The sequence below is a fragment of the Quercus suber genome, unplaced genomic scaffold (genome assembly GCF_002906115.3).
Source record: "Quercus suber isolate HL8 unplaced genomic scaffold, Cork oak 2.0 scaffold_135, whole genome shotgun sequence".
Lineage (NCBI taxonomy): Eukaryota > Viridiplantae > Streptophyta > Magnoliopsida > Fagales > Fagaceae > Quercus > Quercus suber.
In genome coordinates, this window is record NW_027069597.1 from 1,074,700 (window position 1) to 1,087,362 (window position 12,663).

At 37.7% G+C, this 12,663-nt stretch overlaps 1 protein-coding gene across 1 annotated transcript; it reads left to right on the forward strand.

Moving 5' to 3' along the window:
• The first annotated feature begins 1,119 nt into the window (after positions 1 to 1,119).
• On the forward strand, positions 1,120 to 10,499 carry LOC112034847 (aconitate hydratase, cytoplasmic). Its single transcript, XM_024067660.2, has 20 exons — positions 1,120 to 1,740; positions 2,478 to 2,582; positions 2,787 to 2,947; positions 3,032 to 3,124; positions 3,509 to 3,694; positions 3,943 to 4,104; positions 4,231 to 4,375; positions 4,481 to 4,623; positions 4,704 to 4,760; positions 4,862 to 4,941; positions 5,052 to 5,127; positions 6,119 to 6,304; positions 6,509 to 6,576; positions 6,676 to 6,794; positions 6,970 to 7,091; positions 7,896 to 7,994; positions 8,079 to 8,558; positions 8,953 to 9,051; positions 9,135 to 9,377; positions 9,974 to 10,499. The coding sequence occupies exons 1-20, from the start codon at positions 1,443 to 1,445 to the stop codon at positions 10,040 to 10,042; spliced, it is 2,991 nt and encodes a 996-aa protein (XP_023923428.1). The 5' UTR covers positions 1,120 to 1,442; the 3' UTR covers positions 10,043 to 10,499.
• The last annotated feature ends 2,164 nt before the right edge of the window (positions 10,500 to 12,663 follow it).

Consider the following 12,663-nt stretch of genomic DNA (forward strand, 5'->3'; position numbering starts at 1 on the left):
ATGCAATCCAATGATAGATTTGTCAAAATTCACCTCCAATAAAAAGATATTGAGTGAGTTTGTAGCCTAAGACTATAATCGATTTTGTAGCTAAAATTTGTCCTTTTACCATTTGATAAAGAAAAAGACAACATTCAAAAATAAAAATAAAAAAAATTGGCCAAAAACCTTGTAAATTAATAGTATTTTTTTAAATTTATTTTTCGGAGACTATGATTTGAAACTCCTCTATGCACTTGTTATAACAATTTTAAAAAAAATTTAAAATTTCAAAGAAGAGTATATGAGACCTAATGTTGCCATTTAAGATAACATATTTTATTGGTTTATTTTGTTTATTTTTATTTTTTTTAAATTAAAGATAAGTTATGGTAAGAAAAAAAGATAAAATACAAATATAATTACATACTTTTTTTAGAAGAATATAATCACATTTAAAACTAGTGATATTTTAACACAAAGTGGGAACTAGTGAAGTGGCAGTAAACTTAATCACATACTTAAAGGAGATGCCTTTAACGTTTTTTTTTTTTAGAAACAGTAATACTTATTAAAACATATGAACACAAAATTAGTATATAAAATTTTTTAAACAAACTTATAATATATTACAATATATTACATAACTAAAGTACTACTACAAAAGGGCATGAGATACCTTAAACTTATAATACAATTTTTAGTTTAAAAAAAATTCAAACTTTGTAAAGATGAGATATGAAATATAAATAAGACATTACCATATAAAATTTTTTTTATTTAAAACTTAATAACACCACATTAATTTTTTATTTAAAATTTAAAATACAATATTTACTGAGATATTACCTTGTGTGATAAAATGTATTCATGGTTTAATAAGATGATTATGTGACATGTTTTTATTGGAGTTTAAAATCCTTAAAAAATTTAACCTCGTTGACCAACGAAACTTGTATACAATTTTTATTGATTTTTTAAATTCTGAATGGAACAACAATTGTAGGAGCCAATTACGTGGAGGGAAACCATTGGGTAATGGCAGTGTCTGAAAAAGTGAATTACGCCTCGTCACAGAAAACCATTTCTCTGTCCGAATTCAAGGCTAGCTTATACCCAGTGGAGCCTCGCTCTGGCCCTCTCTCTCTCACACTCTCACTTTCACTTCTAGAAAGCGGCACGCAGCCCTAGGTCTCACCTCTCTCTTTCTCTCTCTTCACTCTCCACACGCCTCTTTCTTTCTCTCTCTGAAAATTATTCATTTCGCGCAGAAACTTCCGCGAACCGTTGCAACTCGTAAAAGCTCGCCCATTCCTCTTTCTCTCTATTATATATTTATATTCCATTGCCAATCTTTTTTCTGCTTCCTCTCTGTCTGAGCTAATCCTTATCCTTTCTGTTGCTCTGCGGCGGCGTCGTTTTCCTCCATTTACGTATGCGTGACCTTCATTAGCGTTTGCGTCATGTATATAAGCGCATCCTCATCGTCCTCCTCTACGCTCTCTTCTATTCTCAGAGCTAGGTCTAGGCTTTACGCTTCTTCTCCATATCTTTCTAGAACCTTCGCTGCTTCTTCTTCTTCTCCTCCTCCTGTCTCCGGTTACCGATCTCTCAGCTTCTCCTCCGCGGTTCGATCTCTCCGGTGCTCCGTCCCTCGCTGGAGCCACGGTGTCGATTGGCGATCTCCGATCAGTCTCCGCTCTCAGATCAGAGCCGTCGCTCCCGTCATCGAACAATTCCAGAGGAAGATCGCCACTATGGGTATACTATACTAACACTCACTCACTACTGTCTCTCCAATTTTTTTGGACCTTTTTTTTTTTATGCGTTTTGCTCTGTTTGGTTGCTGAGAAAGCCAAAGAAAGGGAAACTGAAATTATATTTTGTTTTTCCAACGCTCCTAAAGTCAACTGAGTTGAGAGCTAAGTAGTTGCTGAGAAAATTGAAGGAAAACGATGTTATTATATCGATTTTCTTGTGTTTATTTTCATTTCCTGCGATTACTCAACGATTAGCAGAGCGATAGTGTTTCAGGATCTGTGATCACGAGTAAGGAATGGATTCTGTGTTTGATGCAGTAAATCTAGCATAAAAATTTCTGGAAATGATGTAGTTTTGTAGAATTTCATGTACTTTCCGTGTCATTTGATATATCCAGCACTGTAGACTGTAGTCAGCTTAGCTATTATAAGTTTCTACTACGCTCTGTTTGGTTCCCGAGAAGGCTAAGGAAATAGAAAGAAAACAAATATAATTACAATGCTAAAGTCGTTTCTTTCATGTATTTTAACGTTTAAATTGAGGAATGGTGTTTCAGGATTTCAAATCATTAAAAATGAACTTTATATATTGTTGTTGTTATTTTTGTAGTACTGTTATTGGCTTGAGAATGATTGTTTTGTTACAGAAAGTGAACCTACTTTTCAGTCTTTAATAAACACAATTTAATTACTGAAGAGGAAACTTGATGTTCTGATTTCTCATCTATATGATTTCAGCATCTGAACATCCTTTCAAGGCACACTTGACAAGTCTTCCCAAGCCAGGAGGCGGCGAGTTTGGAAAGTTCTACAGCCTTCCGTCTTTCAATGATCCGAGGATTGGTAATTTTTTTTTTCTACTACTTTTTACGGGGATCTTTTTGTTTTTGTTTTTTTTTTTTTTTTTTGCAGCAAATAAATTCATTTGTGTCAACTGTCAACTATATCATACTGATTTTGTAGTGAATTCTCAGCAGTTCATTAGTAGTGCATTCTCGTTAATTGTAATACTATCGCAGACAATACTTATTCTTATATCTATAACAGAGAAGTTGCCGTACTCTATCAGAATCCTTCTTGAGTCTGCAATTCGTAATTGCGACAACTTCCAAGTCAAGAAGGAAGATGTTGAGAAAATTATTGATTGGGAGAACACTTCTCCGAATCAAGTTGAAATTCCTTTCAAGCCCGCTCGTGTTCTCTTGCAGGTACCTAATGGAGTTGAGCATACACAGTAATTGTTTTAAACATTTCCTCTTGCTCTTCTTCTAAGGTTTCTTGTTTGTTGCCAGGACTTTACTGGAGTTCCTGCTGTGGTCGACCTTGCTTGTATGCGTGATGCCATGAACAAACTTGGCAGCGATTCTAACAAGATCAATCCTTTGGTGCGTTTTCTTATAGTCTGTCCATGTGGTATCATTAAAGTTATTGATATGGGTCATTTATATATCATTTTGGACTACAATTTTTGTGTTTTGGCTTGATAACGCATAGATTTATATTGACTTGGAATAAGATTTTGTGTCTATGGTCATTCATCATATTTTGATGCTGTATTGTAATCATGTTTTGTTTTGGGTTAATAGTTGAGGCATTTTGTCTTCCTAGATAACTTCATATGTGGTGATCATTAACTAGTTTTTATAGCTTTACATGATTACATTAACATCCAATTGTTATGGAATGTAAACCATTTGCTAGTATATCATGTCACCTAAGCAGTTATATTCTCAGTTTTTGTCTTACCATCTCTCATTCTAAACATGCAGGTTCCTGTTGATCTCGTAATTGATCATTCAGTACAGGTTGATGTTGCAAGGTCTGAAAATGCAGTGCAGGCCAATATGGATCTTGAATTCCAGAGAAACAAGGAGAGATTTGCTTTTCTTAAATGGGGGTCTACTGCTTTCCGCAACATGCTTGTTGTTCCTCCTGGTTCTGGTATTGTGCATCAGGTAAAGTAGTTTGGAAGGAGATGTGAAAGATAAGATAATGTTGGTTTAAATGTCAACCTTGGAGTATCAATCACATCACTTTTATTTCTCATTCTACATATTTAAATCATATCCTTTTTTTTTTCATAAAAAAAAAAATCATATCCTTTTTTCTTTCAATTACTGTATGTCAAATGAAAATTGAGTGTTTGATCCTGATAGTTTTATAAAGACGTGGCATGGAATGACTTGATGTGTTGAATTCACAGGTTAATCTTGAATACCTTGGACGGGTTGTGTTCAACACTGAGGGCCTACTCTATCCTGATAGTGTGGTTGGAACTGATTCCCATACAACCATGATTGATGGGTTAGGAGTTGCTGGCTGGGGAGTTGGAGGTATTGAAGCAGAAGCAGCAATGCTTGGCCAGGTAACTAAATTCTGCTGCTCATTTATTTTAAACTTCAATATACACCCTGTGGCTCACTTTCATCCCTGCTAAGGCAAGATTTCTGCTGCATTATACTTCTAATTCCTTCTTATTTGTCATTCACAGCCCATGAGCATGGTGTTGCCTGGTGTTGTTGGGTTCAAGTTATCTGGAAAATTGCACGATGGTGTTACTGCTACTGACTTGGTTTTAACTGTGACACAAATGCTGAGGAAGCATGGTGTTGTTGGCAAATTTGTTGAGTTCTATGGTAATTTAACTTTCTGGAAGTTGAGTTTATCTAATCTTAAATTGCAATGATTTGGTCTGTGGAACTAGATAGATATGAGGTTATCATGTTTGTATGTACTTGTAGGGGAAGGCATGGGTAAGTTATCACTGGCTGACAGGGCCACTATTGCCAACATGTCTCCTGAATATGGTGCAACCATGGGGTTCTTCCCTGTAGACCATGTCACTTTACAGTATCTCAAATTAACTGGAAGAAGTGATGAGACGGTGGGTGATTCGCTGTATTCGTTCCCTTGCAATGTGAAATTCCTATAGCATTATGTAACTTCTTTCCTTCTTAAATTTAGGTGGAAATGATAGAAGCATATCTCCGGGCAAACAAACTGTTTGTTGACTACAATGAGGTAAAGGTCTTTATATATTCCCTATATTTCTTAATTGTCTGAGGTATATTTGCACTGGATTTTCTTATAGGGGTAATGCTAACTGATTTCCCCTAAATCAGCCTCAACTAGAAAGAGTGTACTCCTCTTATCTACAACTGGATCTTGCGGATGTTGAACCTTGTATGTCAGGGCCAAAGAGGTATATACTTTATTCATGCACAGACTTGCTCTCACATTAAATCAAATTATTGTTCTTGAACATTCCTTTGTTGTACAACTCATTTTATAAGAAACTGCCATCTTTTGCAGACCTCATGATCGAGTGCCTTTGAAAGAAATGAAGTCTGACTGGCATGCTTGTCTTGATAACAAAGTTGGATTCAAGGTTAGTCAAAATTTTTGAATGTTGCAGCCTAATTAATATACATGGTCTTTTGGTTCTGTTGTTTAACCTAGTTGTTTGATTTTTTTCCTTGGAAGCTGATTTATTTATTGTTCTTTATCAGATAACTTATTAAAAAATTGTGTAAATGATGCTTTTAGTTTTGATGTGTATGCATTATGGAAGGTTGAACCAATAATACAATATGTCTTCTCCTCTATAAATCATAAGGACCAAATTTAGATAACATCATCTTAACAGTCAATGCTGGATTTCTATCATCATTTCCATCAGCACATTCCAGTCCCGGTCTCCTCTCACTTTTGGCCAGATTCCATGATCCTCATTGCTGTAGTTACCTCATGTCCAAATCCATCATAATAAACTATCATTGACTGTCTCTAATTGACCATTGGCCCCACCTATTGGACTATTGCTGAACATTAATTCCACAATCATTTGGCTACTCACTGTTGTCCCATCATCATTCATTCAACTGCTACTTACATTTATTGTCAACATTAACTGCCACCACCTCTTATAGATGTAGAGTCTCTTCCTCATTTTGGAACATCAAGGAATCTCCAATCTGAGTTACTACCCAAATGGTCATTGCTGTAAACCTGCAATCTCCAATTTTCTACTACCTTTGTCTTGGCCAATCCTCAGCCACATGCTTTTGCTACAACCTTTGTGCATGATTACCCACTCTCTCTCTCTCTCTCTCTCTCTCTCTCTCTCTAAGTGTGTGCATTACCAGCAATAAAACATGACTGATTCACTGATCATAATAGAAGTGATGATCAGGACTTGTCTAGTCTATTTCACTTTCTAATCTGCATATATTAGTGCCTAGTGGCACACTTTTCTTATTTATTTATTAGATTAGTGAATATGTAGTTGTAATGCCATTCATGCGTCATTTCGTTTTATTTGACAATAGCTTTTCTGTATATTGCCTACCATTCTTCCTAATTGTTTTACTGTACTGCAGGGGTTTGCTATACCAAAAGAAGAGCAAGAGAAAGTGGCAAAATTTTCATTCCAAGGACAGCCAGCAGAGCTTAAGCATGGTAGTGTTGTAATTGCTGCAATCACAAGCTGCACCAATACATCAAACCCTAGCGTCATGCTTGGGGCAGGTCTTGTTGCAAAAAAGGCTTCTGAACTTGGTTTGCAGGTTAGTTATGGTTATGTTTATTATGTGTTTCAGACTGTACAATCACTGCCTCCAATTCCTTTTTCCTCCAAGTTTTCCCAATTTGGCATATACTTCTGTTGGCTTTCCTTTTACTGTAAGAATGTGAAATATTAATTTGGATGCCATGGATCTTTTCTTTTATTTTTGTGTTGATTAAATATTGATTCATAAATGATTTAACAGGTCAAACCGTGGGTGAAAACTAGTCTTGCACCAGGCTCTGGAGTTGTTACAAAATATTTACTCCAGAGGTATTTCTTAATATATATAGAGATATAATATAAAATAACTACTTTATTGCTGTACATAATAAAGAACTTGTCTGCTAAATATAGACTTTCTTGATGCAGTGGACTACAAAAATATTTAAACCAACAGGGCTTCAATATTGTTGGATATGGCTGCACAACATGTATTGGGAATTCAGGGGACTTAGATGAATCAGTTGCTGCTGCCATTACAGAAAATGGTAAGGGATAAATAATTTCTATAACTTCAGCTTAGGCATGTTTACTTATTAAATAATTTATCATGCTGTTTACAAGTTTAAAGTTTCTTCATAAGTGATAAACCTTTTTGTTTTATTTTTTTGGGGTGAAGATTTACCAAAATGCCCACCTGAATTTATCTGGTCGTTTATGCAGACGTAGTAGCAGCTGCTGTGCTTTCTGGGAATCGGAATTTTGAGGGTCGTGTTCATCCGTTGACAAGAGCTAACTACCTTGCCTCGCCTCCTTTAGTGGTCGCCTATGCCCTTGCTGGCACGGTACATATTTTAAATACTTTCAGTGTCTATATATATTAGCAATAAAGGGCAGATTGATACAATAATCTGCAGAATGCAGAAAACCTGATGAGAGTTAATCAGAGGGATGTGAAAAATGAAAAGGCGGAAAGGTCAATTGCAAGTACTTGTCATGTCTGCCACTTTCCACAGATTTAGCTTCATACACTCTTTACATATATAAAGTTATATAGTTTCATTTCTATCGGTACGGGGTACCCACTATTCCTTATATTGAGGTCTAAGGTCAACACAATTTGCATATTCCAGTTTCAGCTCGTCATGTAAACCCATCATTGTTTGACTGACGTTATTCAACATTTGAGTGGTAGACATTGACTGGATAGTTTCACTTTGTATACCCTTAAAATATTTTTCCTAGACCACATCATGTGGCCTTGTTACAACATGGAATAACATTCTATATTGTTTCCATAAAAGGAGACGTCTAATACATTAGATATGGTAGGTGTTTTGCATTACCTCTCAGCACTTATATCTCTGCCGCAGCTCTTGACTCTATCTCATGCTTGAAAATATTAATCAAGCTTCCAACACGTTAACAGCACGAGGAAAGAAATATCTCTGCCACATCTCTATGTTTGTACAATGCATATATTTACTTTCAATTTGTATGTTGAAGCATCGCTTAGAAGTTATTTTGCAGTATTTTTCTTTGTTACATATTAATGACCCATTGCATTGACTGTCTGTTGAGGATTCATAGCCACTAAGACTTGGTTGTTTTTGTTGCATAGATGGTAGATAACATAATTTCATTTCCAGGTTGACATTGACTTTAATAAGGAGCCAATTGGCACAGGGAAGGATGGTAAGAGCATCTATTTTAGGGATATCTGGCCGACTGCAGAAGAAATTGCAGAGGTAGAGAGTTACACTTATATAGTTTTGTTGAAAAGTTTGAGAATCTGTGTGTTATACATTAACTTTGGATGGCATACTGTTTAGGTTGTTCAATCCAGTGTGTTGCCTTCTATGTTCAAAAGTACTTATGAGGCAATTACAAAAGGCAATCCCATATGGAATGACCTATCAGTTCCAACTGCCACCTTGTATTCATGGGACCCCAACTCAACCTACATCCATGAGCCTCCATACTTCAAAAGCATGACCCTTGATCCTCCTGGAGTCCATGGGGTGAAGGATGCTTACTGCCTGCTGAACTTTGGCGACAGTATTACAACAGATCACATTTCCCCAGCCGGAAGCATTCACAAGGACAGTCCTGCTGCAAAATACCTTATTGAGCGTGGGGTGGATCGCAAAGACTTCAATTCCTATGGAAGTCGCCGTGGCAATGATGAAGTGATGGCAAGGGGAACATTTGCCAATATCCGCATAGTTAACAAGCTCTTGAACGGAGAAGTGGGCCCAAAAACAGTTCATGTTCCTACTGGAGAGAAACTCTATGTTTTTGATGCAGCAATGGTGAGTTATTTGATATCAAATTGTCTTACAATTTTTCATCCTGATTTTTTTCTTCATCAAAGGTTTTACTTGAGATAATATAGCATTCTAAGAATTTATCTTTTGTGTTTTTTTGTGGCAAAGGCTCACTTGATCTGACAGGAGTGCTGCAATGTGAACTATGTTAATTAGATAAATTTACTTAGTGCCATTTACGTATATATTATAATACCTTCCTTATTGTGCAAGTTGTAAACTGAATGGGATGTTTTCTGCATGTAAAAACATAAATTACTTTTGTGATCTAAGAAGTCCTTTCTTGTGATTCGTGGATCCCACTCTTAAGTGAAAAAGATGATGATAATCTCCAAATTTTAATTACTGAATCTGTGCATTTGACCTGTGTCTATTTCAGAGGTATAAGACTGCTGGACAGGATACCATTATACTGGCTGGTGCTGAGTATGGGAGTGGAAGCTCCAGGGATTGGGCTGCCAAGGGTCCAATGTTATTGGTGAGTTTCTCAAATCTCTATTTTGATTATCTTTAACATGTCTTTCTAGTTGTTTGTCCTCAAATAATCTCTGTATACAACAGGGAGTGAAAGCAGTGATTGCCAAAAGCTTCGAGAGAATTCATCGCAGTAATTTGGTGGGAATGGGTGTTGTTCCACTTTGTTTCAAGGCTGGTGAGGATGCAGATACACTTGGATTGACTGGTCATGAACGTTACACCATTGACCTTCCTAGCAATGTTAGCGATATAAGGCCAGGTCAAGATGTGACTGTCACAACTGACTCTGGAAAATCTTTCACCTGCATCGCCCGCTTTGACACTGAGGTATTCCCCACTTAACTATGTTTTTACATTTTTTCGAGGTGGTTGCGATCAGTGTGGTGGAAAAGGAAACTAGAAAAGGTCACTGCATGTGAATTATACAAGAATTAGAAAACCAATATCATGGTTAGTTTGCACCACTGTAATCATGCCATATGTTTAGTTGGAGTACCTTGCCTTGATTACCCTTGAAACTGAATTCATCATCAAGGAGAAAACCATACATTAGCCTGTTTGGCTCAGGTTTGTCTAGGTACCTTTTTGTTTGTTTGTTTGCTCTTAGTGATGTGGGGGGAGAAGCCCCTCCGGAGTAACGGCTAAGGTGGAGATCAAACTTGAACTAAAGGCTCAGTTGTCTAGGTACTATTATTATATTCAGGGAATTGCTTAGTCTACTAGGCCATGATGGATGGTCCCAGTTTTTGTTTTGAAGGAGTGCCTATGCCACCCTTCCTGACAATAAATATTGCCGTAATGATGTACCATGAAGGTTCATGCCAGCTATTAACATAGTTAAGATACCATTTATCAGAAAAAAGAAAGAAAAGAAAGTTTAGATACAGTAGTTACTTACCTTAATCCTCTTGTTGCATTTGCAGGTGGAATTGGCTTATTTCAATCATGGAGGCATACTTCCATATGTTATACGGAATTTGACCAAGCAATAGATTACTGCTTTGTTCGAATATCGGCCTTGCGACATCCATTTGAGTTCATTTCCGTTGTAAAATGTGAGGGAATAAAACTTTTTAATAACAGAAAAAATTCCCATTTATGGGACACGTATTTTTGTTTCCTTTTAAACGCCATTGAGGGGTGGGCGCAAGCATGTTTTCCTCTATAAAGAAAGGAGGAGTTTTTTTTTTTTAGTCAATATTATTCTTGTTTTATTTTCTCGATCTTGTCGAGCGTATAGGCTGTTGTAGCGTGCATGAAATACTGCGACATTAACTTTCAGGCTACACACGTGATTGTTCTGAAGGCTAATCGACCAAACTGCTTTACAACACAAATTATGTATTCAGTTCCAAACGATGCTATGTTACAAACAATGTTCTTTTAAAATGATGCAAAAAGGATGGATGCGAAAGTTTAACTTTCAGGCTCTTCATCGCTTCATTTTCATTGTCAGCATCAATAACAAAGTTGACGAGTGTGTTAATTAAAGGGCGAAAACATTAAAACAGGTTCACGCCTTACAAAGTATATGAGTTTTTTTTTGATAGGGAATGCATAAACTTTTCATTACTAAGAAACCATACAATTTACATCATGGATGAGGGTTTGCTTAGCAAAGCAAGGATCCTCTTCAACCCAGACGATGTCATTTACAATGCTATAAGCATTTTTTGCTACTAGGTGAGCAGGCATATTCCCTTTCCTTTTAACATGGGAAAACTGAAACTGAGAAAACCCCTTACAAAGCTCAAGGATCCCATCAAGAACAGCGACCACAGCAGAGGGAGCAGAGGAGGAACCCAATAGAGCATTAATCAAGACTTGAGAATCACCTTCCAGCACCACAGCAGAACAGCCACGGCACAGAGCAAACAAAATTCTAGCTTCAAGGGCCTTAGATTTAGCCTCAATAGGACCGAGAGGGGCATCAAACTTTCTGCATAAAGCAGCAACCGCCGAGCCTAAGCTGTTACGGATCACAACTCCAAACCCCGTAGCTCTAGTATCCTTGAAAGTGGCTGCATCTACATTCACTTTGTAGAAACCCGGAGGAGGAGGAGACCAAGACAAAGTCTGGACAGCCGAGCCAGAAGACCAGTCACGTTCATTTGCTGCCAGGAACTTAGCCCATAGTTGCATGGCCCTAAACGTCAGCTGTAAAGAGAGACACCATGAAGGCGACGTTCATTACGGCTCTGCCAAACCTTCCAAGCAATCATTACCAGCCGAGCAACATGATCCAAATTCACATTATCACCCAACAGCAGCTGCCACAAGATGTCCAAAAAAGAGGAACTCTCACTTCTATCTATGTTTAGCACCAGCTTAGAGCACTCCCACACCTCTCTAGCTTTTGGACAACCCCACAAAGCATGGCCAACAGTTTCGGGTTTCTCTTTACACCAATCACATAAATCCTTAGTCAGCACCTTCCTTCTCTTAAGGTTCACTTTTGTGGGAAGTGCTTCTCTACAAGCTCTCCATGCAAAATGCTTAACCTTGAGGGGGATAGGAAGCCTCCATAGACTTTTCCAAAACCTCCTTAAGAGGCTACAATCCGAGACACTACCACTATTGCCCAACGAGGACCTACTCAACGCCAAATGATAGGTGCTTCTGACAGTGAACAAACCATTTGCTGTTTCAGCCCACACCAATTTATCTGGAGGGAGGCGGACACTCAAAGGGATACATTTGATAGCTTCCGCTTCATGTGGCAAAAAAATAAAGTCCACTACCGAGGAATTCCAACATTTATGCTCAATGTCTATCAACTCTCCAACCCGAGTATCCTCATGCAGGAACAACCGAGGATAAATTATCCAATGAGAGGAAGGACAAGGCAGCCACCTATCACGCCATACCCTCACATCCCTCCCATTACATATGCCCCGCATAATGCCTTCCTTCACAAGACTTTGTGTCGCCATGATGCTCCTCCAAGTATAGGATGGATTATGGCCTAGAGAGGCGTGAATAAAATCGCATCTAGGGAAATATTTAGCTTTTAACACCTGGACAACCAACGAGTCTTGAGCGAGTTGCAATCTCCACCCTTGTTTGGCTAGTAAGGCCAAATTGAAACATTTCAAATTCTTAAAACCCAACCCACTGCCCGCTTTGGGCATACACATCCTATCCCAAGACACCCATGGAATTTTCTTCTCCTTGGAATTTTGGCCCCACCAAAAATTCCTAATCATACTTGTTAAGTCATCACAAAGAGATTCTGGGATTTTGAAGCAACTCATAGTATATGTTGGGATAGCCAAAGCCACAGCTTTAATGAGGATTTCTTTACCCGCCTTTGATAACAACTTCTCCTTCCAACCTGCCAGTTTTTTACCGAGCTTCTCCTTGATGTCATTAAAAGTATTCCGCTTGTTTTTCCCCATAAGTGATGGTAAGCCAAGATACTTCTCATATTGTTTTATGACTTGAGCCCCAAACCTTCTTTGGATATCTCCTTGGATTCCCCTCGGAGTGTTTTTGCTAAAGAAGAGAGAAGTTTTTGCCTGGTTTAGCTGTTGACCTAAGGCATTTTCATAGACATCCAACACTCTTTGAAGCTCGGCACAATCCTCCATAGAAGCTCTACAAAATATAAGGC